The 27,996-nt window shown below is 38.4% G+C and overlaps 1 protein-coding gene across 5 annotated transcripts in view; it reads left to right on the top strand.

The window, feature by feature from the left end:
- Positions 1-27,996, top strand: part of LOC124875228 (disintegrin and metalloproteinase domain-containing protein 12-like) — a 162,230-nt gene that overhangs the window by 89,105 nt on the left and 45,129 nt on the right. For 4 of the 5 annotated variants that reach the window (XM_047377236.1, XM_047377239.1, XM_047377238.1 and 1 more), the window contains exons 5-9: positions 16,485-16,561; positions 20,522-20,708; positions 26,303-26,368; positions 26,885-26,956; positions 27,242-27,411. In XM_047377236.1, coding sequence (XP_047233192.1) covers positions 16,485-16,561; positions 20,522-20,708; positions 26,303-26,368; positions 26,885-26,956; positions 27,242-27,411 — 572 coding nt within the window. Of the gene's footprint in view, positions 1-16,484; positions 16,562-20,521; positions 20,709-26,108; positions 26,196-26,302; positions 26,369-26,884; positions 26,957-27,241; positions 27,412-27,996 lie in introns of those variants that run through there. The other variant, XM_047377241.1, reaches the window with a different exon arrangement.

The following is a 27,996-nucleotide window of genomic DNA, read 5'->3' on the forward strand; positions in this document are numbered from 1 at the left end:
TTTGGATTTACCCAAAGGGTTACCTCCCACTGTAATCTAGGTATTAGTTATGAATCTCAGTTAATCATATCTGATATATTTACATATAAGCACTTTTCTCTCTGCTTTATACAGGAACCAGAGAGAGAAAAAGTCTTTTCATATCCCTTATTGCAATGCATCAAAGTCATGATCTCATCAAAGAAACATGAGGCAATTGCATTAGCTTGGTGCACTAAATCCACCCATGTTCCTCCCCACTAAAATATCTTTTTTTTGTATATAATGTCCTGTCTCTGCACCTTTTACCTCATTACAGTGGATTATTCATGTTCAGCACACCTCTAGCAAATGTTCATATATCTTTAGAGGCTCAAAGCTTAAGGTCCTTTTTCTAAGAAAAATGTTGAAGCAATTTATAAAACATAACCCTGACAACCATTTTTATCTTTTTCACTGAAACATTTTACTTATCAAAAAAAATCTTGGTGATATGGTTCCATATTCTGCCACTAACTCGAAAAGAACATTTATCTAAATACTGTTTATTGTCCTTGGGCTTCTCGTTTAAAGAAAACTTTGCAAATGAACAGAAGATTTTGAACTTAGATTATCTGGCTAATGTAAATTTTGTTATCTTCATCCTTTCATTTCTTCCTTACAATCAAATCACATACATCACCTTCAAAAGATTAGTCATACCCCATAAACTTTTCACATTTTAAACAATCATTTACAAACTCCAATGGATTTTTTTGGGAATTTGTGTGACTGACCAACCCAAACTACAACCAAAATGTAGAAATCTGAGAAGTTTGGTGTGCATGTATTCAATGCTCTTTATACTAACACCCCCTAAATATGTTCCAGTGCAACCAGGTGCCTTCAAAAGTCACCTGCTCAGTAAACAGACTCCACCTGTGAATAATTACATCTAAGAAACATGATGGTGGCAGCATCATGCTGTGGGAATACTTTTCTTCAACTGAGACAGAGAAGCTGGCCAAAGTTCAGGAGAAGATGGATGCAGCTAAATGGAGTTCAGTCTTGGAAGAAAACATTTTAGAGGCTGCAAGACAACAGCAGAACAACATCCCTAACATGCAGCCAGAGCTACAACATAACTGTTTAAACCAAAACATATTCATGTGTAACAATGGCCCAGTCGAAGTGCAGACCTAAATCTAATTGAGAATCTGTAGCAAGACAGCTGCGTGAAGCTTACACCCCACCCACTTGAAAAATTCCGGCAAATATGGTTAATGCTTCGTTTGTGCAGGTTTGTGCCGTTGAAATTTTCGTTTGTGCTGTTTTGGTTTCTGAGATATTATAGGGTTTAATTCCGGCCGATGACGTCACCATCCCCCCATTTTGCTCCAATTGAACCGGAGAGGTCTACCTTTTTAATGCTTTGTTTGTGCCGCTTTTATGTACAAGCTGTATAATTTTCTTTAGGCGATCACTGACTACTTAAATTGATGACGTCTATGGCCTGTGCTGGACATCAGCACCACAAACCAAGCAGTTATTAATTTTGTGTTTTTCTTTCATCGTGCAAGTTAAATTGTGTTTTTATCCGATGTTGTAAAATGTGTGCGTTGTTATATTGTTTTGCACTTTATTCCTTAATAAAGATTATGAAACTTTTTTGGTCTCAAAGAAATTAGCTTTAAACATGTCTACTAAGTCTCAAATACATTTATCTTTCTACACAGTAATTCAATATTATCCTCTCACAAATGGGGAAAAGCCACCAGCTGCAGCCTACACATTCCTTGCCCAAAACCTGACATGGTCTGCCACTGCTATGATGTAATGTTTAGAATTTCAATAACTGTTCTGTATTAACTGTTTTTTTAAAGGTGGTTTTAATAATCTAATTCAGCTTGTGTACGCTGGACAAAAGCGGAAGTGCGAGTAGGTCATTGGCTCAAAGTTCATAACCAAGTAATTTACTTTTTGTTTAAATAAAATTTGAAATGCATCAAGCATTAATTTCTAATTTCTGACATTAAATGTAAGAATTTTTAAAAGAGCGTTGAGCGTTTGGCAACTTTGATATAAGTTCTCACAAAATGTCATAGGGATTGGCTCCACCCACGTATTGACCCCCACCACTGACCTTGTTTTGGCGGTATTTTAAACTTCCCGTTCAAAATTTTCCACTGACCAGTATCTTTTAAAACCTCGAATAGTGTGTTTTTATGAAAAATGTAGGCAACATCCTTAGAATTTTTACTACTCTTGTACAAGGTGAGTAAACTAATAATGTTGAGGTTTTAGATAAAACACTGACTCACTGCTGCCACTGCAATCCAGCCCCCGATTAGCAGAGAGGGATGCATGGTTGCAAGCCTTGCATATATATTTCTGTAAACCCACAATTCAATTACATTTTAAGTCCAAACTTTAAAAAAATGTTGAAACAAAGATTCTGCAAGGCTTCATCTTGCAGCTATTCCATCCATATTCAGTCATCGATGTTTAGACTCCACAGAACCAAGACATATTTAAAGTTGAACAGATACTTCAATTGAAAATTCACAAGACAAATAGTAGTAAAAATTCAACATTTAAAATAAAATAATTAAAAAAAACATACTATAATTACAACACAGCATAAATGGCATACAGATTTGAGAGAACAACAATTTAAACAGAATTTTTGAGTTGTGATAGAATGTTGAAATATCAATGTTTTGTGGCTTTGGGCGATTATATCGGCCAGAATAATATTTTTATTATTAATAAACAAAGCCTTTTTATTCTTTAACTAGATGCCTCGACAGCCATCTATAGACAGGGATTCCCTTTTGGCAGTTCTCTGCACTTCCAAAGAGGCTATCCTTCTAAATGGCAAAATAGCCACTACACCTGCCACTATTTGGACAGAATTAAGTCAGCAGCTGGAAAACAAGATGTCTCCAAAAGCCCTGTACACTTTTTTAAAGTCAAAGAGACACAACGTCTGGTCATGTTTGGAGATCAGTGAGCAGGAAAGTGATCCTGAGAGCAGTGTGGACACAGAGTTTGACTCTGGCTCCATTTCTCCTGGACAAGACGACTGCTCAGGTTTTCAGCTTGAAGTTCCTTTTGAGGAATGGATCAAATTTGTACCTGAGAAAGTGGAATATAATGACAAGTTTTCATCATCTAGCAAAAAGGATTATATAAGATTTTGAAGCCTGGCACTTGGAGTCATGTAATTAACCATCTGATTTGGAAAAAGATCAAAAGTACATGTACATTTGTGTTCCAGAGAGCAAAAGTTTATCCAACTGTCACAAGCAACTACATAGATATGAAAGGCTTCTGTAAAGAGTGTCAAGGCCATATTAAAATGACTTGTGCTAGAGAGCCAACAGTCAACAGCCCAATGGAGCACCAGTGTTCCATCGAAGACACTGATATCTCCCTGTACACTGGGCAATCCAAGAGGTTCATGTCTGGAAATCTTCGTGCACAGAATTCAAGAGCTGTGTGAGGGCAGGATGGATCCGGCTGTATGGAGGTCAGCCAAGGCATCGGATTTGATGGATATTGGCGATTCTGAGCTAAGTCTCCTACCAAATCTGGCCACTCTACAAAAAGCCAAGCAGGAGAGAAGAGATTTGGAATTAGGTGACAAAGATCCCATTTTGTCTTTGCAGTTATTAAAATATAGCACACCTCACAGTGGTAGTATAAGAGACATTGGTCTAGACAAGTTCTTCTGCCACTATTGGAGTCAAACACAGCTACGTGTGTATAAGGCATTGTCCAAAAAATGCCCCTCAGTAGTTTGCTTTGATGCAACTGGCTCAGTTGTGAGAACACTGGTGAGACCAAATGGTACAGGTCCTTCTCAAAATATTAGCATATTGTGATAAAGTTCATTATTTTCCATAATGTCATGATGCAAATTTAACATTCATATATTTTAGATTCATTGCACACTTACTGAAATATTTCAGGTCTTTTATTGTCTTAATACGGATGATTTTGGCATACAGCTCATGAAAACCCAAAATTCCTATCTCACAAAATTAGCATATCATTAAAAGGGTCTCTAAACGAGCTATGAACCTAATCATCTGAATCAACGAGTTAACTCTAAACACCTGCAAAAGATTCCTGAGGCCTTTAAAACTCCCAGCCTGGTTCATCACTCAAAACCCCAATCATGGGTAAGACTGCCGACCTGACTGCTGTCCAGAAGGCCACTATTGACACCCTCAAGCAAGAGGGTAAGACACAGAAAGACATTTCTGTACGAATAGGCTGTTCCCAGAGTGCTGTATCAAGGCACCTCAGTGGGAAGTCTGTGGGAAGGAAAAAGTGTGGCAGAAAACGCTGCACAACGAGAAGAGGTGACCGGACCCTGAGGAAGATTGTGGAGAAGGGCCGATTCCAGACCTTGGGGGACCTGCGGAAGCAGTGGACTGAGTCTGGAGTAGAAACATCCAGAGCCACCGTGCATAGGTGTGTGCAGGAAATGGGCTACAGGTGCCGCATTCCCCAGGTCAAGCCACTTTTGAACCAGAAACTGTACTGTACTGTATTGCACCGACTATGCCAAAACAAATTCCTTGTATGTCCAAAAACGTACTTGGCAACAAAGCTTTTCTGATTCTGATTCTGAAAAAAAGAAACAGCGGCAGAAGCGCCTGACCTGGGCTACAGAGAAGCAGCACTGGACTGTTGCTCAGTGGTCCAAAGTACTTTTTTCGGATGAAAGCAAATTCTGCATGTCATTCGGAAATCAAGGTGCCAGAGTCTGGAGGAAGACTGGGGAGAAGGAAATGCCAAAATGCCAGAAGTCCAGTGTCAAGTACCCACAGTCAGTGATGGTCTGGGGTGCCATGTCAGCTGCTGGTGTTGGTCCACTGTGTTTTATCAAGGGCAGGGTCAATGCAGCTAGCTATCAGGAGATTTTGGAGCACTTCATGCTTCCATCTGCTAAAAAGCTTTATGGAGATGAAGATTTCATTTTTCAGCACGACCTGGCACCTGCTCACAGTGCCAAAACCACTGGTAAATGGTTTACTGACCATGGTATCACTGTGCTCAATTGGCCTGCCAACTCTCCTGACCTGAACCCCATAGAGAATCTGTGGGATATTGTGAAGAGAACGTTGAGAGACTCAAGACCCAACACTCTGGATGAGCTAAAGGCCGCTATCGAAGCATCCTGGGCCTCCATAAGACCTCAGCAGTGCCACAGGCTGATTGCCTCCATGCCACGCCGCATTGAAGCAGTCATTTCTGCAAAAGGATTCCCGACCAAGTATTGAGTGCATAACTGTACATGATTATTTGAAGGTTGACGTTTTTTGTATTAAAAACACTTTTCTTTTATTGGTCGGATGAAATATGCTAATTTTGTGAGATAGGAATTTTGGGTTTTCATGAGCTGTATGCCAAAATCATCTGTATTAAGACAATAAAAGACCTGAAATATTTCAGTTAGTGTGCAATGAATCTAAAATATATGAATGTTAAACATTCATCATGACAATATGGAAAATAATGAACTTTATCACAATATGCTAATATTTTGAGAAGGACCTGTACATCGGGCCACATCTTCTTATATCAAGGCGTTCTAACAGGGGACAACTGCTCAGTCCCAGTTGTGCAAATGCTGTCAGAGAGACATGACATTAATGCAATTGCAACATGGCTGACAGAATGGCTTCGTACAGGTGCTGCTGTACCAAAAGAAGCCGTGAGTGACTTTTCTCTGGCTATTCTTGGTGCTCTGGTGAAGGCCTTCACTCCTTACCTCGATCTGAAGACATACATTGACGAATGCTTCCGTGTGCTACTTGGGAACCAGTTTGCAAAACTCCCTCCTTGTTTTATCAGGGTTGATGTGGCACACTGCATAAAGATGATCTGTCAGTGGGACTGCCTGAAAAACAAGTTACACCGTGTCAAAGATTTCTTTGTCAGGGTAATAGCAAAGCTTCTTCAATCCCAGTGCTTGGACCATGCAAAACAGCTAATACATGCCATCACTGTTGTGGCCCTCAGTGAGGCAGAGGGTGATGATAGTTCTGGAGTCCCTCTCGAATCAGAGATGTGCAAAAAATATCTAAAACCCCAGATCACAGAAGACTCCATCATCATTCCAGCTGAAGACACAAAGGAAGCGTATCAAGTGGATCCTTTTGACGAGATCCAGACTGACCTACGTGGCTGGGTATCAAACCTTATGCGAGGAGAGCTGGTCACTCGCTGCAGCCAATGGGGATAGGGACAACATCCATTTCCTCCCTGATATTGTTCCACACATAATAAGACTAGCAAGTTACTTACCACTTTGGACGAGTAATGGTCCCCTTCTTCAAAAGCACCAGTCACACAGCAAGCTCAGCCACTGTTGAAGAAGAATTCAAAAATGTAAAGCATGGCCTTTTTAAACACAAGAACTTACCCATTCGAGTTGATCACTTTATTTCTCGTCATCTTTCCTTCATTGAAGGAAATGTGCGGATTTGTTCTGCAAAAGCGAAAAATGATGAGGGAACATTTGGATTAGCAAATGTTTCCGAAACAAACTCTGTATCCATGACTACCCACAGTGCTGAAGCCAAGAGAAGAATGGATTCTCACCATTCTGTGGAATCCGATGAAACCACAAACATTCCTCCAATAGATGAAGACGTGGTTGAAAACTGGAGGGGACTAATTCTTCCACCCAAAAAATGGAAGAGGACTTCTCATCTCACTTCCTGCACTGAATGGCTCCATGCAGATCCATCGTTTGGGGCAAAAAGAGTGAAAGTGGGACTATTAAAAAATGGAAACCTGCATCAATCGATTAGAGTTGGGAAATCAACAATCTCTGTTCTGAACACATGTGCATTTGATGCATTTTGTCAGTGCTTATGATGTGCTTTGCGTGACAGCTCAGCATTTCAAAATGTTGTCAGGAACAACAGTGACAACCCCATCTCGCTGCTGGTAAAAGCCATTGCTACAGATGGTGTGACCCCAAAGGTCTATTCACAGAGGGCAGAGCTGCTTAGTGCAATGTTTGAAAAAATCCAGTTGAGGTCTGGTGCCCATCAAATCGATGCCCAGTGCAATATCTCCACGGTCATTGGAAAAACAATGAGAAATATATCCAGCGTTTACCTCTCAAAACACTGCTCTTCACAGTTCTGCCAGCTAAACAAAGGAACAACAAGGGAAGTACCATGTGTTTCTCCTGACATTTCTGTGCTGATGGACTCTGGCATGGCTCAGCTTGACATTTCAGTGGAAAACGGATTCTTCCTTCCGGAGTCTCCCTGCCTTCGCCCACTACCGAAGGAATCAGAATGTCCAGTTGAATTCAAAACAGGAGCCAGCACCTCGGGAAAATGCTCTGTGCTGGAACTGTTACCCGCAGCTACAGCATTGGAGAAATAGCATGGATTCACACTGACCTTCCAAACACAACTCAATTTCCTTTGAGTGAATTTCCCCCCATTGTGGCTCTCCAAGGAAAGACATTCACTTTGAGAGGAGTCATCGCTTTCAAGGGAAGCTTGACTAAAGATGGTCTGGGACATTACACTGCATACTGCCGAAGAGCTCCATGTGTGTAGGAGCTTTATGATGACCTGGCAAACGTAGTGAAGACAGTGTCTGAAAAGAAGACAATACAACCACATGCAGCATCATACACAGCAGACTGAATGCTGTGAATCAACACATTTTGGGGGAAAAGTTTTGAGAAGCTCAGATCAAAAGGCAAATACAATTTGCCATGGTTTGATATTCCTGACCAGAAATAGGTTCTATTTTAATGTTCTTTGTTACAAGTTCTTAAATGGTTAAGTATGCCATATTTTACCTGTGGTGATTTATAACATAAAGTTAATTTTCCAAATCTGAAGTGTTTATTCTTCTTTGAAAGTATAAGGTAGATTACATTTTCAAACAGTAACTTTGTAATGCATAATCTCAAAAGTCATGGTTCATGGTTACCTCTCTCAATTAATTAGAATAGAAAACCTTTATTGTTCCACAATAGGGAAATTTGAGTGTGTCAGCACCAAACCATAAGGCAATGAAAGTATACAAGTTCATATTTACCTAAAAAAGTAGAAAACTTACCCAAACTAAAAGCTATTAGACACAAACTGCAAAAAACAATCACAAAAAGGCTGAATAGAATTTACAGTAAAGGAGTGGAAAAACACAATACTGTGCAGTTAACAGTAAGGTATAGGTTATATATATTAAATTAGACGTGCAGAACAATCAGGTGACAGCATTTATGTAAACACTTGATCAGATAAAAACTTCAATATTGGCACGAAAGTAGAAAACCTATTGTTTTTTGGAAGCAGTGATGGTTAGCCTATAAAGTCTAACAGCAGCTCTGATCTGCAAAAAAGTACTTTTAACCACTTAAGGTAAAGCTTCACTTAGGCTAAAGGACCTCTCCATGTCTTTACTAGCTTCATGCATGGGATGGGAAATATTGTCCAACTATGAATATATTGGTCATGAGCCCACCTCATGTCCTGCAGTTGTGAAATGAACCTTCATCTGCGCGAATGTGGGAACCTCCTTTGCTTAGAAAAGGCATAGGCTACTCATAACACTTGAAACATATTATTATATAAGAAACATTTCACCGAAATAATCTATATCAATAAAGTTGAGTGGTGGTTAATTTCACCCAAAAAACAAAACAAAACAAAAAATGCTGTGGGAGGGTGGACTGGATCCATAAAATACAAAAAAAGTTGTAATTTCACTGTTTTTCAACGAAGAGAAATAAATTACTTACCTTTTATCCTTTTCTGCGTTGACAACATCCGACAACTTCACACTGACTGAATTGGTGACAAGAAAGTGCCGGAACACAACCGACGCTGAACCAAAACAACAATTACAGCCTGCAGCAGGTGAAATTCATTGTCTCCTATTTAGGTGGAGTCATGCTATCGCCTGAAAGTAAAACATAACGCTGACCGGTGAGCAGCTCAAAAGAATTAAAGTAAAACTAGATTTAGTTGATATATTTGGAAAAATCTCAAAAATGAAAAATCATCAGTGAGTATTTTGTTATTTAAAGTTACACATATAACCCTTGAGTGACATTCTGGTTCACACTCCATTCCAGTCGGTGACGGTAATGCACCAATTTCCTTGCCAACCATCAATAAACTAAATCAAAAAAAGAGAAGAAAACAGCACAAACGAAAATTTCAACTGCACAAACCTGCACAAACAAAGCACTAAAAAATGAGACCACTCCGGTTCAATTCGTAGCAAAATAGGGGGATGGTGACCTCTGTATGACCTAAAAAATAATCTTTAATATCTCAGAAACCAAAACAGCACAAACGAAGCACTAACCATTCTGTCTATTTGCCAGAATTTTTCAAGTGGGTGGGGTGTCAGCTTCACGCAGCTTAGCAAGACTTGATAATTGATGTTCACAGATGCTGTCCTGCTCACTAAGCTTGAGTTGGTTTGCAAAGAAGAATGTTCTAATATTTTAGTCTCTACGTGTGCAAAGCTGGTAGAAATATCCCTCAAAAGTAGTTGTAGTATAAAGTATTTTTACAAAGGTTGACTCAGAGGATTGAAGGGAAATGCACACTGCACATTTTCTTTTTTTATGTGAAAAAAAGGAACCTTTCCTTTCACTTCTTTTGGATAGCACCATTTTATGGATTGCTTTGTGTTGATCTATCACATAAAACCCCCAACAAAATATATTTAAGTTCTGGGTTCTAAAGTGGCAACATGTGAAAAGGTTCAAGGAGTGTAAACAATCATGTCATGTAAAACAAGTTAGTTTTTTAAAGTTTACAATACCTCAAAGTAATGACTGAGATACTGAAACTGAAGACACATGTTTGACTGTGTTTAGTTAGCATACGCCTACTAAACTCCATTGTGTTTCACCTCTAGGGAGCCACACCAATATGAAGAGGTCACTTCTTATGATTGGCTGCATAAATTCATGGAAACTTTGCTTAATATGATATACGGCCATACCTTAGTCTATCTGCAAAACAACTGTATCAACTGATTCGTTTCACATCATAATTTGGATGCAAATTTCAAAGGTATTCACATGTACAGGTCCTTCTCAAAATATTAACATATTGTGATAAAGTACATTATTTTCCATAATGTCATGATGAAAATTTAACATTCATATATTTTAGATTCATTGCACACTAACTGAAATATTTCAGGTCTTTTATTGTCTTAATACGGATGATTTTGGCATACAGCTCATGAAAACCCAAAATTCCTATCTCACAAAATTAGCATATCATTAAAAGGGTCTCTAAACGAGCTATGAACCTAATCATCTGAATCAATGAGTTAACTCTAAACACCTGCAAAAGATTCCTGAGGCCTTTAAAACTCCCAGCCTGGTTCATCACTCAAAACCCCAATCTTGGGTAAGACTGCCGGCCTGACTGCTGTCCAGAAGGCCACTATTGACACCCTCAAGCAAGAGGGTAAGACACAGAAAGAAATTTCTGAACGAATAGGCTGTTCCCAGAGTGCTGTATCAAGGCACCTCAGTGGGAAGTCTGTGGGAAGGAAAAAGTGTGGCAGAAAACGCTGCACAACGAGAAGAGGTGACCGGACCCTGAGGAAGATTGTGGAGAAGGGCCGATTCCAGACCTTGGTGGACCTGCGGAAGCAGTGGACTGAGTCTGGAGTAGAAACATCCAGAGCCACCGTGCACAGGCGTGTGCAGGAAATGGGCTACAGGTGCCGCATTCCCCAGGTCAAGCCACTTTTGAACCAGAAACAGCGGCAGAAGCGCCTGACCTGGGCTACAGAGAAGCAGCACTGGACTGTTGCTCAGTGGTCCAAAGTACTTTTTTCGGATGAAAGCAAATTCTGCATGTCATTCGGAAATCAAGGTGCCAGAGTCTGGAGGAAGACTGGGGAGAAGGAAATGCCAAAATGCCAGAAGTCCAGTGTCAAGTACCCACAGTCAGTGATGGTCTGGGGTGCCGTGTCAGCTGCTGGTGTTGGTCCACTGTGTTTTATCAAGGGCAGGGTCAATGCAGCTAGCTATCAGGAGATTTTGGAGCACTTCATGCTTCCATCTGCTAAAAAGCTTTATGGAGATGAAGATTTCATTTTTCAGCACGACCTGGCACCTGCTCACAGTGCCAAAACCACTGGTAAATGGTTTACTGACCACGGTATCACTGTGCTCAACTGGCCTGCCAACTCTCCTGACCTGAACCCCATAGAGAATCTGTGGGATATTGTGAAGAGAACGTTGAGAGACTCAAGACCCAACACTCTGGATGAGCTAAAGGCCGCTATCGAAGCATCTTGGGCCTCCATAAGACCTCAGCAGTGCCACAGGCTGATTGCCTCCATGCCACGCCGCATTGAAGCAGTCATTTCTGCCAAAGGATTCCTGACCAAGTATTGAGTGCATAACTGTACATGATTATTTGAAGGTTGACGTTTTTTTGTATTAAAAACACTTTTCTTTTATTGGTCGGATGAAATATGCTAATTTTGTGAGATATAAATTTTGGTTTTTCATGAGCTGTATGCCACAATCATCCCTATTAAGACAATAAAAGACCTGAAATATTTCAGTTAGTGTGCAATGAATCTAAAATATATGAATGTTAAATTTTCATCATTACATTATAGAAAATAATGAACTTTATCACAATATGCTAATATTTTGAGAAGGACCTGTACATTCTATTGAGCAAAAACGTGCAAACGTTCAACTTTATTGCAGTCCAATTTCATTTAGAGAACAAAAACCTGGCATTTCTATGAAATATTGTGCAGCAATTATAAATGCATATCTTCACAAATTATAATTTTGAATGTCACTAAATGAAGACAGATCTTTTTGAACAGATAAAAGTTTACTTTTACAAGAACACCAGGGATGTATTTCTATAAATGTTCAGTTCTTGGATTGCAGAACTGCATCAGAGAAAGACTTTCAGTTAAAGATTTTAAGTATTTTGAGAAATTATCCAGATTTTCACAAGGTGCTGAAATTTGACTTTTTGGATTTTGTTTTTATTTGCCTACAGCTTTTATATTACAACATGTTTCTTTTGTAGTTCTAATTACCATTTTGGTCAGTTAAAGATCACAAAATCAACTACAAGATCTCTTGCTGCTGGTTTTCACTGGAGTTAGATAATTACATTTCCATACTGTAGACAAGGGGTCTCCAACTCCAGTCCTCGAGAGCTACTACCTTGCAGCTTTTAGATACAACCCTGCTCCGACACACCTGAATAATGATTGGCTTGTTACCAGGAGTTTTCATTAATTTGATTCAGCTCTGTTGGAGCAGGGATGTATCTAAAAATTTCAGGACAGTAGCTCTCGAGGACTGGGGTTGGAGACCCCAGCTGTAGACTATGATTACATGGTTGTCGCTTAGTAGAGGTTATAGCCTGTCAAACTTGGTACAAAAAGTATGTAGGAAAAAATGCATGAGGAGACACATGGGAAATGACTAGTTTTTGCCCCTATAAATGAATCGTGATGAGCTCCACATATGAATCTGACTGCTTTAAGTTTAAAACCCCTTTGTATCCTTGTTTGAGACTATTTTCAGACTATTTTGAATTATAAGAGAAACAGTTCTTGAGTTTTGCTGTTTTTTGGACAGTTACCTAATAAAGATGGCTAGTTTGGCTGAGCGTCAGTACTCGGTTTAAAAAGTGTGGTAAAGAATTTACGTGGCAACATGTCGACAATTTGATAGACGTAATAAAGAATAATTTATAAGTACTGTGAGAATACCTTGACTGGCTGTTAGCTGCTAGTATTAATAAAGTTTGCATCTGTTTCTGAGATTCCTATAAGTGCTAACCTAAAGGTCTGTTTTGCTGTTTTTAATGATTCTGGACAGTCTTTGATCATCTCTAGTTCAAGCTCTAAAGTATTTAGACTGATCAAACCTGAAGTAGATAATGCCACACTGAACAAAGATTATTTGTAACACAATCTAAAACACATTTGTAATGCTTTGTTTTTGGTGTGTACATTTTAAAGCCCTTACTTCAGTTATGAAAAGAAGAAAAATGGAGATGCTTATTTTTCCTAAAAATATTGACATTACACCCCTATTACTAAGTTGTGACATCATATTGTTGATCTAACCTAATGAAACTTAATTTTTACATACAATTGTATACCAGTGCTTTTATGGATAGTATGATATGCAAGAAATTTGTACCTTACAGGCTTCACAAACACCCCTGCACCAAGAGCAATGGCTCTATCTGTAAGGGGCATATAACAAAAACAGTGCCTTTAACTACCGCTCTGTTCCAGGTGCTATAATATTCTGGCATTGTATTTAAACTGCAAAGAAGCACATGGAGAAAGCAATGTCCAGAGAGTAATTAAAAACATCACGGAAAATCTTTGGATGCAAACCAAACTGAAATGGAGAACCTCTCCTAAAGATGCTGCCTCCCAAAAGCAAACAGCAATCTCAAGGATGAAACACACCTCTCTTCAGTTCTTTTGCTATTGGTGTTTGGAAAGCACTGCAGAGGCCTTATAGCTCTAGGGCGTAGAAACACCTCATGTCAAAAAGTCAGCACTGAGCCAAACTCTTTCCAACACCTTCCAGATATTACTGCCTTTTCTACTGCTACACCACCATCTATAAGCTTTAAACAACTTTTATATGGGGAGTAACTGTTGTTGAATTTCGTACTTTAAGGTATAACTTGAGTGAAATGTTTCATAAAGTATGCACAAGTCTTCTGTCCTTCTGTGTCAACATACAGTACACAGCACTAAACTCAAAAGCAGAATGATATTTTTCCAGAATTGTGTGTTATTTTGCATACTTTGTGTTTTTGAAAGGGTGTGGTGCAACATAAAGTCTATGCAGAAAGAAACATTTCAAGGGTTGAATCTCCTAGGGCTTCACATTGCCAACAAATAATAATGTTTTGTGTGTGCAGTTATCTCCAGATGCTCACTATCTGCTTGGAGACACATAGGTATGTGTATTAAAAGTGTCAAAACCACCAAAATGCTACATCAAACTGTCCCTATGGCAAAAAATCTTTTTGAAGATATGCTGGAAAAAGAGTCAGAGAGACAAGCATTTTCTCTGGCTTTATGGAGCATAGAGTAAAACAGAACCGCCTCAACTCCACTTGTTGCTGTACACTGCGGGTCAGCTGGCTGAAAGAAGGCCTGTGCACTTTTCTTACTCATACAAGAAAAATCTATTCAGCTGATAGGAAATATCTCCAGTCACAAAAAACAAGGACAAGTGTTGTGCAAAACCATCAATCCTAAGATCAATAACTAGCTAATACTGGCTTCTCCCACTGAGCGATGGACATAATTTCAATTTGGAGGCTAAACATAGGCCTCATTCAGCCTTAAATGAATGTTAAGTCTATCCAAAGCCCTGATTTAGATGCAAATGCTTTGTCTCTGGCGACCAGTCCGGAGTGTACCCTGCCTCTCGCCCATAGACTGCTGGAGATAGGCACCAGCTTCTCCGTGACCCACTATGGTATAAGCGGTAGAAAATGACTGACTGACTGACTGTTTGGTCTCTGTTTAGACCAAGCAAATCTACCTGGTCTAAAAGTTTCAAAATGTGTAAAAACGTGTAAGCATAACAAAAAATGGTCTGTAAATCATACATGAAAAACAAAGCCCAAAAACCGGTTCATTTGATTTAGTATTCTAAACTAATTTCACCCTCTTGTCAGTTGTCATACTGCTGTAATGAAATCCGTGTGCCGTAATTACTGTACTGGCAGATTCAAACGTGTTGAAGCTGTAGAACAAGCCCTGTGCTGGCAAAAAGATGCTTTCTTGTCATCAAGAGAAAGGTGATAAAGTATTTCTTACACAAGAAAGAAGTCAGTGTTTTAACATAAGTCGTAATTTCCAAGCAGAACAAGTACGCCTTCATACAGTGGCATCACCTCTGTAACTGAGTTGCTCGTAGTGATGACAAAAGGACTGACAGAATATAAAGTGAGGAATAGAGTTTCATATGTATTTATGCATTTATGTTTTGTTTTCAGATGTATTTAATATGTAATTTATGTATTTGAAAGGGTCATTAATACACCTCTGCACATGAAAGTGAGGTTGGCTGATGTGTAGCTCAACTAGTAAAGATTCTTGGTAAAGAATTAAGAGGTGATGAGTTTAAGCCCAGCTTATTCTACCCTTTTTCACTTGCTAATTGATCTCAAGTCAACAAGCCTAAATTAGGCTTCTAATAAACCTCTAAAAAACTATTTTAGATATTGAAAAAAGACTTTAATTTTTAAAAGACATGTCCGTTTATTTTATTCAGGATATTTAGATGTATTTTCATTTATAAAAAGCTCACTGGGTTTAAAAAGAGCAGAATAGCAAAGACGTATAATATAGTGCGATAAACACTTGAAAACAAGGACAGATGTTTTAACGAGTGTCTTTTTTTTCCATATTTTTGGCTTAGTCTGTACCAAAAATTAAATAAGGTGTTGCTCTAAATTAAATATGATTCAAATAAAATGTTGTAGATCTTGTACACATTTTAGTTTAAACTTTTAATTTTGTGTTAATACCATAATGCTGTGAAACTGTGATAATTTACCTCAAAGTTATCACACTGTAAAGTCTCAGACTGGCCTGACAGACCTCTTCTGCCTGTGCATGTATTTTTCTAGGTTTTTGTTACTTCATCTTGTTCCATCTGATTTGCATATCAAACATATTCATGAATGTGTCTTGAATACAGTAATCAGGGCTCTTCCCCAAAAACTAAATGAAGGCAGTTTGTGGATTTTCAAAGATGTCTATGATGAGACTAAAAGCTTCATTTGGGCAGGTGGTTTTAATTAGCTCATGTCAGAAGTGGGAAAACACTCATTGCAAAATTACTATGAAGTGGTATAATGATGCAAAAAAAGAGTTTTTTTTAAATACCAGAAACCTCTTGACATTGAGGATGTCAAATCAACTGTTGCTGTAGACAAGGCCGGCTAAAAAAAGCTCATACTTTAACATTTACTTCAGGCCCTCTATAATTACAGGGACACTTAGTGGGCTGGAAAAGTCATATTTCCTTTATTACCCGAACAGGGTTGTAGAAGTGCTGTTGGTCAGACCTCACCTAAGCAAGGGCTGCCTAAGTGATGGAGAAAGCCAGGGGCCTGTTTTCACTCTAAACCAGACACTTCCGTCCCACCCATTTTCTGCCAGACCTTGGTCAATAAACATGGACTTAATTCAGTTTCTTTACTATCTGCTCTAGCTTGACAGGTGGTCTGTGAAAGTGGGTACCTGGAAATGCAGCAGACTGCAAAACTTGTGAAACGAATTGTGAGACTTACACTCACATGAGAGATGAGTATTAGTGCCATCTGTTTAATAGACAAAAAGACCTCTGATCTATTCAGCTATAGCTGGAGCTATGTCTAAAACCTGACCTAATGGTTTGCTACATTCATGTTTTTCTTGTGTAAAAAAAATGTATGTTTACAATTGTTTTATTTATACTTTCGTAGGCAAACTGCTACTACCATGGAGAGGTGGAGGGCCACGTGGAGTCAGATGTCAGCCTCAGTACCTGTGCTGGGATTAAGTAAGTTTATCTTCTGTTATTATCAGTTATTATAAGTTTTGGTTCAACCGTACTCATCTTGAACATTTTAACATTTTGTCACATTACAACTAAAGTGCACATTTGTGAAGTAGAAGAAAAACAATGTCTGGCTTTAAAAATCTGAGTTTAGTGTAGTCATGTAGCCCTATATCAATTCAATTCAAAAATACTTTATTAATCTGAAAAGGGAAATTAAATAATACTCATAACATATACTCATGACATATACTCAGATACCTATCAAAAAATGCAGCACAACAAACTGCCCTCAGAAATCACCTCATAAATGTGAACTCTGTGAACTCCTCAGAGATTTGTTAGAGAACATTAGTGAACAAACAGCATCATAAAGACCAAGGATCACAGTGGAGAGGTCAGGTTGAAAGTTGTAGAGAAGTTTAAAGCAGGGTTAGGTTACAAAATGAGATCCCAAGCTTTGAACATCTCAAAGAGCTCTGTAAATGGATAGAGAATGGCACAACTGCAAACCTACTAAGACGTGGTAGTCCATCTAATTTGACTTGTATGGAAGAGTGGCATAAAGAAAGCCACATTATTGAAAAAAGGCATAAGAATTCTTTTCTGCAGTTTGTTACAAGCTGTCAAAAACACAGCAAGAATGTGGAAGAAGGTGCTTTGGTCAGATGAGACCAACATTTTATTTTAGTTTCTGATTTTTAAATTGCATTGATCTTTCGACCTGTGAAGGACAATTATTGAAAGACGTTGCTTTGTTAAAACAATTAATAATTTGCCTGCTGACACATTATGATTGCATGCTCAGGTAACTGATTTCTTAAAACAGCTTAGAGATAATCTGTTTATTTTTAGTTTTTTAAGTGTTTTTCCTTTTCAGGAAGAAAAACAACAAAAACCTTTTTGTTTTTGTTTAAACTATGATGGTATTATTTTTATGCATGCGTCTTCTTTTACATTGAAAAGACACTAAACACATGTTTTTGTTTATTGCAGAAATTGTTATTTAATTTAAGAACACATTTCAAAACGTGTGTCATACCATACTATTATCATACATAATATTTATGACTTCAAATTCAGAAATACTGTTTGCATTTTGTGAATTTGTTATAACTGTATTTTCTTCTGCTCCACATCTTTGGAATAATCTTTCAAAATATCATAAGTCTTCAGACAATTTCCTCTCTTCATATTTCTGTGGTGTTCTTAAAACAGCTCTGAAAGAAACATGTAATTGCCATATTTATTTATTTTGGTAATAATGTGTTGAATTTTAGTTGGAGTCGTTTTATTTGATTTTTTTAATTTCTTTAATTTGCGTTTGTTTCTTTTTCCTTTTTTACATTTTCTGATGTTTTGGTTTAGTTTACAGGACTCCATGTCATGTTTCAGTTTGTGAAGGTATCAAAAGCAGAGATGGGTTGAGGTGAAGCTGAATACTTTGATAATGAAATAAAGAGAGCTTCCAAAAAGGAGAACAGGACAAGGAGAACAGCAAATGGACTTGGCATGGAACAGCAGTCAAACAGAAGAATCCAGCAGAGAACAATCAGAACCAGTGATATTATATTCTGAAGTGGGGTGAAGAAATGACGGGTAAATCAGATGAGCTAATCAGAGGAACTTAGGTGCTGCTGAGGCAGAGAGAAAGGCAGAGCAGCTGAAGGGAGGAGACTAAATAACTAGGACGGAGCTAAACAGAAATACAAAGAATCCCGGTATAGAATCGAACAGAAAAATAAATCTAGATGTATAAAGAACACTAGAATAAACACAAAAGAATGAACTAATAAGGAAAACACCTATCAAAAAATAAGCATAGGGAACTAAACTTAAGAAAGCATGACCTAAATAACAAAGTAAGCAGTAAAGAAATGGTCAAAATACAAAATGTATCTCAGTAGGACCTTCCTGGCTAAATAACGGCTTCTTACAAGCATGCCATCATTTGAGAGATCCCTGTTATTTCAGTAGCTCACACAGTCTTCCATTCACAGTTTCTTAATATTGGACCATTATTTTCTCCACATAAACATTCTTTAGTGACAGGTGTTATTTTTTTAACCACACAAAGACATCCGGATTGGTTTAGATAATATTTATATAATGAGTTGAACAATACCAAACTTTCAAGGACAACAGTAATTTATAAGCAAATAACTAATAAATAAGACATTTTGCAACAAACTTAATGGAGATGAGAGTGTATATTCAGTTACAAAAATGACATACTGTGAGGCTTTAAACAGGTCAAAAGTTTCAGGAGTGGAAACTCTTTGTTTGCAGATGTCAAACAGCAGAAATGATTGCAGCAATGTTGTTGGAAAGCATCCGGAATGTTTTCATAAATCAGCCAAAAAATCCAAACCGTCTGCTGTATGATTTAGCAGAGTACAGATGAATTGCTTTTGACCTTGGTCGTAATATTTTATTTTAGTCTCGATGAAACCCTTCTGCGCAGGGATGGATCAACAAAACAATTTTGACATAGAACCACATATAGCTTGACCCAATTATGGTTTCTAGTTTAGGGTTCACAGCACTTAGGCTTGTGGGAGTTACTTACTGTAGGATCAGTTCATTTGGTTTGAAATATTGTGCAATGTTCAAGTCACTGAATGAGGATTTGTCTATAAATTGTTAAGGCTGTGTGTGGTTTAAAAGAAAAGACCCTATCATTTAAAACACACAATGCCACTGTATATGTCACACATCAAAGGCTGTGCAATCAAGTACCAAATTAAATTATTGTTATTCCACCTCATAATAATGACTTCTCTTATTACCAGTTCTGAGTAAGCGCGGCCACAGCCACATCAAACTTAATTTGCCATTGTTTTGGTTTATTGCATGCATAATCTATGACAAAGGAGATGATTGTGGACTGTTGAAGGAAAAATGATAAACAAAGCTCACTTAGAAATGCCCGAGAAACAGTGGGTTTTAGCCTTGACCAGGTACTGACTGGTTGGAAAGTCATAAGATTTTTGTTTCGATCAGTGAAGGCACTATGTACCTACGAGTTGCACAAATGAGTCGCAGAAACTATGCTCTTTGGTGTGACATGAACTGGGTGTTTTCAGTCAGAGGAAGCACGGATGTGAGAAGTTCTTTCAAAGGGAACTGCATTTTATTCGACAAGTTGAGACATATCTGCAGTGGATTCAGACTGCAAGAGAATGAGAGAAAGCCAGATAAGCAGATCACAGGAAGGCTGAATAGCAGAGTATAGTTGTTTTGTTTTTACGTTTTGAGCTAGCTCTCTAAGCATGCTAATTGCTAATATAAGATGCCAAAAACATTTTAAAATGTGAATAATAAGGCCTTGTTTTAAAGTGAATAAAATGACTATGGACACCGGAAAGGCTAGAAAAAAAATACGTTGTACACTTCTCTTAAATTTTCTTTGATTATAGCTCTTGAACAGAAATTAGAAATGGCTGAAATCGGTACTGACAGGTTAAAGCTTTCTAAAAACCAGAGATTGGTGCACCTCTATTATTTATTTTTCTATTGGGATTGCCGCTAGGCCACAGTATACATAAGACTGGGAAACAAACTGGACTGGAAATGTAAGGTAACAGAAAGTTTAAAAAAGGGACAGAACTAAGTCAACTTCTTAACGAGGTACTTCAGTGTGTTTTGAAAGATATTTAACATATTTTTTGAGTTTGTGGTTAGAGGTTTGGTCCCAGAGCTTTGGAATCAAGAACTAATGAAAGTGACAGAAATTGCTGCCTCGGATGTTAGTACAGATCTTCTAGTGGAGCTGATGAAAGAAAAAAGATTAGCTTTAAATGGACGGTAATCAGGACAAGAACAATTACTCCCTTTTGCCAGGATTTCTACTCATAATTGAATCATAAAAGTAATTGAGACTTTTTATTTATCTTCAGTTAAAATGTTTTCTATGAAATATCACTATTCCAATTATTGTATATCCTTTTCTTTTTTTTGCAGAGGTTTCATATATCTTGGAGGCAGATCCTACATCCTGGAACCATGTGCTGACTGCTCTGATGGGATTCACCGGATCTACTCAGCAGAACACCTAAATTTTGTTTCTGGCACCTGTGGTCATGGTTTTAACATTTCCCACCCCACCCTACATACAGACAGCAGTCCATTCAAGGCATTCAAAACAAGAGTAAGGATTTTTATTATTTTGTTCTACCTCATTAATCACCATCAAGAGTAGAATAATTTCAGGAAATAAAGAGTGTTCTGACTTAAACATCCAAATTCCTGGTTAGCTCCAGATAATGATTAAAAGGTTTTTTTTTATTTTTGAAGTTGGGTTTTGTTGCTTAGTTGTTATTAGCAATCAGTTTATTTGTTGTAAAAAGAGATCAGAGTTTGGAGAAGCTTAAACCTGAAAGTTCTGACAGGAGTGTCAAGCTAATATTTAGTCAGACGGAGGTCGAATAGAAAGCCGATATTTTATTTTATTGTTAAAGTACGACGTCAATTCGGTTCTTCTGGATTTTTTTTTTTAACACATTAGTGTTTTGCTCGATAGTCTTTTAGAACATAACGCAATGGCGTCATTGTTGGCTGTCATTTACATAGGTATACATAAATATATATATATATAAATGTCATTGTAGAAGCAGATCTTAAAATTGAGTCTTCAGTTGAAATAATCCCCCCTTGCACACTTATTATTAAAAAAACCCTTTTAATGCAAAACTACATTTTGCATCAAAGGCCAGAAAAAAAATTAGATTGGAGTTGTTTTAAGACACTTAGCTCTACTCTCTAGTTAGAACTAATCTCTGCTTCTCCAAACTGAGATGCCCTTAAGTGCTGTCCAGTGCAGATAACATACTGACTAGTGATAACAGCTCCACTCAACAAAACTTCAAACACTCCAAACTATCCCTATGAGGCACCAAAAAAATTTTCATGTAGCCATTTGAAATGTTCTGATGGGGCTAATGTCGATCCTTTTTGACTTCTTCGGGTTTCATTTGTCACTGGAGCTTTTTGGATAGTGTTTACAGTACATCCCTATTTCTTATGGTGGAGTAATGCCAGGACGTTTTGAGCCAGACAACAACTGTGTTAATTGTTACCATGTTTACTGCAGATATTGTGATTGCTAAAACTGTCAGTTTTCAGGCGAAATTCCCACAAATGATTTTTAGATGAAGCCTTGCAAAAGTTCAATATTTGATTTTAAAATTATTTATTTTTAATGCAGTTGTTGATTAAAAGGTTTTACATATTGATTCTAAACTGCATTAGTCTGCACCCTCTAAAGTTGCCGTTTAAATGCAAAATAATCCTCCCAGTGCTTGTAGTCATGCTTTTAACAGGATCCAATCAAGTTGCCTTGGTGGAAATTTCCCTGTGAAGTACGAGGCCCTTCTTTACCGCTTGCAGCTATATTGATGTTATTTATAATTTTTGCAAATAATTGTGCAGCAGTGGATTGCACAAAAAGAGTTTTAAAACTGTGAAAAAAAGGTTTTCATATTCATTTTCGCTTGCTCAGCCGGTGAGTACTAAAAGCATTGTTGTTTCTTAGTTTTTCTTACTCAGGGTCACATTAGTCTTTCCATTCTTTACCACATTTAAATAACATCGCCCTCTAACCCTTTCTAAAAGCATCTTTTCTAGTGCACATGTAGGTAAGTGGGCTGCTATATGTTTTAAAGGTTGCCTGGCTGTTGTTAAACGCTTGAACAAAGCACACATTGGCTGGTAAACGGCACAGTTTGTTCTTGAAATGAGAACAGACCAAAGGCTCCAACAGGCCTGGTCACTTAAAAAAAACATCTCACCTAATTTGCACTCCCTATGCTCAACCCCATGCGACCCCTTCAAGCATGGTTATAAATCATGGTGGCTAGGGACTTATGAAATCTCTAACCTCAGAGGGAATGTGGCTTTGTAAATGATGAGTCCCGATAAGTGGAAAAATACAGACTTCAGTGAGTTCCTATCTTTGTTCTAAAGAAAAACAGGCCACATAGAACAAGGCTGATTTACCAAATCAGTACATACAGCGACAGTAGATGTTAGACATGCAACAGATGTTCAAGGACTTCTGAGGAGGTCAAGCAATCGTACAGTGCTCGATAAAGTATTCATACTCCTTGAACGTTTCACATTTTATCACATTACAGAAGCCAATTTCTGTGTATTTCTTGGGATTTTTATGTGACAGACCAATAAAAAGTAGTGCATAATTTTAAAGTAGAAGAAAAATTGTACCTATTTTTTTACATTTGTTTAACAAATAAAATCTGAAAAGTGTGGCATAGGTCTGTCAATACTTTGTTCAAACATCTTTACAACTAATAGTTGTTCTCTCAAAACACTGCCCCACCTGAGCTGTGGATCTCTGCAGCTCCTTCAGAGTAACAATGGACCTCTTAGCTACTTCACTGATTAATGCTCTCTTTGAACAGCCTGGCAGTTAAGGTAGTTGCCCAAGTCTTTGTGGTTTTCAACTAGTTTTAAATGATTGCTTGAACAGTGCTCTGTGAGATGTTCAAACCTAGATGTTTCTAACCTAGTCCTGCTTACAAACTTCTCTACATCTTCATCCCTGACCTGTCTGTTGTGTTCACTAACAAACCTCTGAGGTTGTCATAGGGTTTCATAGGGTCATGAGGTTTTCATGATGCTGCATATAAACAGACACAGATGGAGGTAGGGGATTTCCAAGGGCAGTTAGTTGTGCTGGTGTTTACTAACCCTAACCCTAACCCTATCAGTGAAAAGAAGTTGAATACAATATCATAATCTATATAAAATACAATCAATGTTTTTGGTTTAATGTGGCAAAACATAAATGTTCAAGGATAATTAATATGTTTGCAAGGCACTGTATTCTAATAGTGATAAAGATAAAATACATGATTAACGGAGATTTTTCTCATTGCTGTTATTTTATTAAGTGTACATTATGTGAGTCAGTGTGAGAAACGGTCAAAATTTCTAAGTATGGAATAATATATCATCTTCTTTCCCAATATTATACCAACATTGGGGATTTTTGTAATGTTTATTGTGCAGCTTGAATTCTGCTGGTGATTATAGTGCTGGCTCATGCTACATGTATTGTCTTTGGTTGTAAGAGGGCTGCAAAATGTAAGCATAAGAGAACAGATCTTGACAACAGCACAAAGGGTGCCTGACAGAAACAAAGTGGGAATAGGAACACAAGAACAGGAAAAAATGGCTTGCTTGGATGATTTATGCGCTTGTGAAAAATCTGGTTTGATTCTTCTGCATAAGAGGTTTTTGCTGTTGTAATATTAAAAGGTTTGTAGTAGAAAAGAGAAGGTGCACTATAGGGTGGAGACATAAAGTAGTTTGTTGCTCTTGCTGGTAGGCATGCAAGCTCACATATACAGGTTAAACACGGGAACTGAGGTGTGAGCTGCTGTGTTAATAAGATGCAGTGTGTTCTGCTTAAGGATGTTAAGATAAGAGGTGGGTTTGTGGAGTGTTCCTGTGCAGTCAGATAGGCTCGGGAAGGGTACAGAGATATGATGCCTTGCTGACAGGCCCTGCACTTCAGTAACACAACTTCACAGACATCTATTGTGGCAAACTGAATGTCATCTGCCCAAGATGTCAAAACTTGATGATATAATGGTTAAGGAAGACAATAAAATAAGAGGAAGAATTGTGGAAGAATCATTCTAACCCCCTCTGAAAAGTAAAGTTTTATTTAAATGTAATCCAATAATTCTGAAGGATCCAGTGTAGTTGACAAATTTTAGATATGGTGGTTCCAAAGCCTAAATAGAGGTACAGGGTGAAACCAAGAAACCATATCCAGAATTTTCGGGAGAAAACTGAGACACCTGTAAGACATGCAAAATCTTGACAGAATGTGTGCAATAATATATCCTTTTTCTTCCAGTTATGGTTCCTTGGTGCTGGTCTATCACATAAATCCAAATAAAATACTTTGAATTTTGAGGATAAGGTTGTAACATGACCAAGACTGTAAAATGTTATGGTGTGCAAAATAAAAGAGGTGTTTCAAGAGGCTGTAGCTACAACTTTATAGGGTCAAACATTTTATCAAACATTTGCTTGAAATTCGTGGTTCGGACTAGGCTTTTTTATTTATTTCACCACAATGTTGATGTGTGTTTCTTCTCCAATATACCCCCTGAGACTTGATTATCACACTAGCATGCTTTCAGAGCATACTTGCCCATGCTGGCTTATCTATGGAGGAGGCAGATAAGAGCAAAGAGCTGCCAGGGCAGAAAGGACGGAGAAACTCAGGTTGACAGAGTGCCACGGCAGGAAGGCAGAACCCTTAGCCAGCAGGAAAGTAAAGGATCTGCACGTGTGCAAGTGGAAAGAACAAGATCATGTGTGTTTGAGATAGTAAAATAAGACTGCCAATAGTGAGCAGGTGCCCAACCCAGCAAGACAAGGCTATAGATATTCTACTTGGATGTGAACTGCCTGTTACCTGCATATAATACCATTAGAGGAAAAAATATGGAAAAATGTACATTTCGTAAAATTGTCATCTAAATCATTTGCTGTAGAATCTCATATTGTCTTTAAAATTAAAACAGTAACAATTTAAGTCAACAATGCAACCAGCATTGTCTACAAACTGATTTATTTGTTAATAAGCTAGTTTCTGTACAGTGGTATCAGAGGATTGTGTGACCTTAACAGCTCCTTCTGGTTTATACAGTAAAGGATAACTGATTACTTTGTACTGATTCTCACTTCTGCTGCATTTTGTATGGAGTGCAAGAGAATGGCCATATTGAAGCGATCACTTGATGAATTTAGGTTGTCCTTTCTCATGTTCTTATCTCTGTCTATACTCTTTCCTCTTCGTACTTGTCATCTTCCACTTATCTGGGACCGGGTCATGGGGCAGCAGACTAAACAGAGACGCCCAGTCTTCCCTCTCCCCAGACACCTCCTCCAGCTCCCTGGTCCCCTGGGCCTCCTCCTGGTGGGACGTGCCTGTCACACCTACTGGGGGAGGTGTCCAGCAGGCATCTGAAACAGATGCCTGAGCCACCTCAACTGACTCCTCTCAATGTGGAGAAGCATCAGCTCTACCCTGAGCTCCTCCCGGATGGCCGAGCTCCTCACCCTATCTCTAAGGGATTGCCCAGCCACCCCACGGAGGAAGCTCATTTCAGCTGCTTGTATCCGGGATCTCGTTCTTTCGGTCATCACCCAAAGTTCATGGCCATAGGTGAGGGTAGGAATGTAGACCGACCGGTAAATCGAGAGCTTCACTTTCGGCTAAGCTCTCTCTTCCCAACAATGGACCGGCACAGTGTCCTCATTTTGCGGCAGCCGCTCCGATGTTGATCTACCGCTCCATTCTCCCTTCACTCATGAACAAGACCCCGAACACTGTTTCCTCTTAATTTTTTTAATGTCTTAGTTTTTAACTTTCTCTGTGTTTGAATTGCCCACATAGTGAGCTATTTTGTAGACGTTTACAAGCACTGTAGTATAACATGCTGATGGCCAAAAATCCAATAATAATAATACAAGGTTTGTAATTTTTCATATTAAATTATAGTGTTGATAGTATTTTTTTGCTTAAATGTTGGATAAGTTTTTGCATCAGGCTCGGGGACCACCGCTGAAATCACACAAACCTGGCCCTTTAACAGGGGTGTGTAAACTTTTATGTCCACTGCATGTGACACATACTGCTCCTAGCTGCTGTCTTCTCATTGTTTCATAAATACCCAGTCACTCATTTTCCACTTACTCTTTCAGCTTAAACGGCACCTCCAGTCAACGACCAAATATGTGGAGCTCATCATTGTTGCTGACAACAGAGAGGTAAGAAGAGGTCACAAACTCCTCACCTTTGGCTACATCCCACAGGAAACGGTCTCAAAGGTCATATGCTAAACTGCCAGTTTCCCACGAGGCATTGGATGATACAGCTCCGTCATGGCCTCGTTGTCACCTTTGATGTTTCACCTAGTCTACATCCTTCTGCATACATCACAGGACTGCTTGAATCACAAACGTGGCCTGATATGCTCTATGAATAAGCCTAAATCCTTGATTTAACATCTTAAAGAGAGGAAAGTGTTCCCCACTTGCACAAGATTTATAGGTCAGAACAGGTCACATGATTTAGAGCAGCACAGTAAATGCTGTACATATAGAAGGTCCCTAAGGTTATCTTTATTTTGTGAACAGAGCTAATAAGAGCTCTTTTCAGAGCTAGCAATTGCTGCAGAAGATGTAGCTGAAATAAAATACAAGGGCACAGGCACACAACACCCAGTGTTATAATGTTCTGGCCTTTTCTCTCAAAATTATATTCTTTCTCCTTTTGTTATTCAGTTTCAGAAACAAGGCAAAGACATAGAGAAGGTCAAACAGCGACTGGCTGAGATCGCCAATTATGTCGACAAGGTAACAATTGAAGGAAAGAAGTGGTTTATTAGAAGTCATATCAAGTCGAAGTACCTAACCTGTGAGCAGAGGCTGCTTGGATTTTTTTTGCCGCAGAAGAAATTAAAACCATAGCTTTTCGGAACATTGCAACGTATTGTGAAGTTTTGTTTTTGTAAAATTAGACAAACTTGAATCCAGAAAGGTTATTTAATGTACATATTTTAAAATATTAAAAGAAATTAGACAGACTGAAAGAGCTGAAGCACAATATCTCTGTAAACCTTCCTCTATCTGAACTCTCAGTTCTACAGAGCTTTGAATATCCGAGTGGCACTGGTTGGCCTCGAGGTATGGAGCGACGTAGACAAGTGTCCCATTACACAGGATCCCTTCACTACCTTACATGAATTTCTGGACTGGAGGAAAGTCAAATTACTGCCTCAGAAGCCTCATGACAACGCCCAGCTAATCAGGTAGTTTGTATAAAAGTACACCAGGGTGTTTCCATTGTTTCACATGTATGTTTTTAATCATTTAAAGCCTAGAGTGAAAGAAAATGGTTATTCCAGGATTTCAATGACTTTGATGACTAATCTTAGAAAAAACTTAGAAAAACTTTGCCATCTTAGCAATAACTCTTGAAAACAATGTCAGATTTGGAGACAAATCATAGACAATGGAATAGTTTTAAGTTAGTAACACTTATAACACTTGAATATGCTTCCATCTAAACCATCCCATTGTAGCTCTGGCTGCATGTTTTGGGTTGTTGTATGGCTGGAAGGAGAGCCCCCTTCTTTCCAATGCCAGTCTTTTATAGTATCCAACAGGTTTTCTTCCAGCATTGCCCTGTATTTGGCACCATCCTTCTTTTATCAGCTCTGACCAGCCTCTCTGTCTCTGCTTAAGAAAAGCATCTCAACAGCATGATGCTGCCCCCACCATGTTTCACTGTGGAAATGGTGTGTTCAGGGTGATGTGCAATGTCAGTTTTCTGGCAAACAAGCTTTTTGCACACTGGCCAAAAAGTTAATTTTTGGTCTCATATGAACAGATCT

The sequence above is a fragment of the Girardinichthys multiradiatus genome, chromosome 10 (assembly GCF_021462225.1).
Source record: "Girardinichthys multiradiatus isolate DD_20200921_A chromosome 10, DD_fGirMul_XY1, whole genome shotgun sequence".
NCBI lineage: Eukaryota > Metazoa > Chordata > Actinopteri > Cyprinodontiformes > Goodeidae > Girardinichthys > Girardinichthys multiradiatus.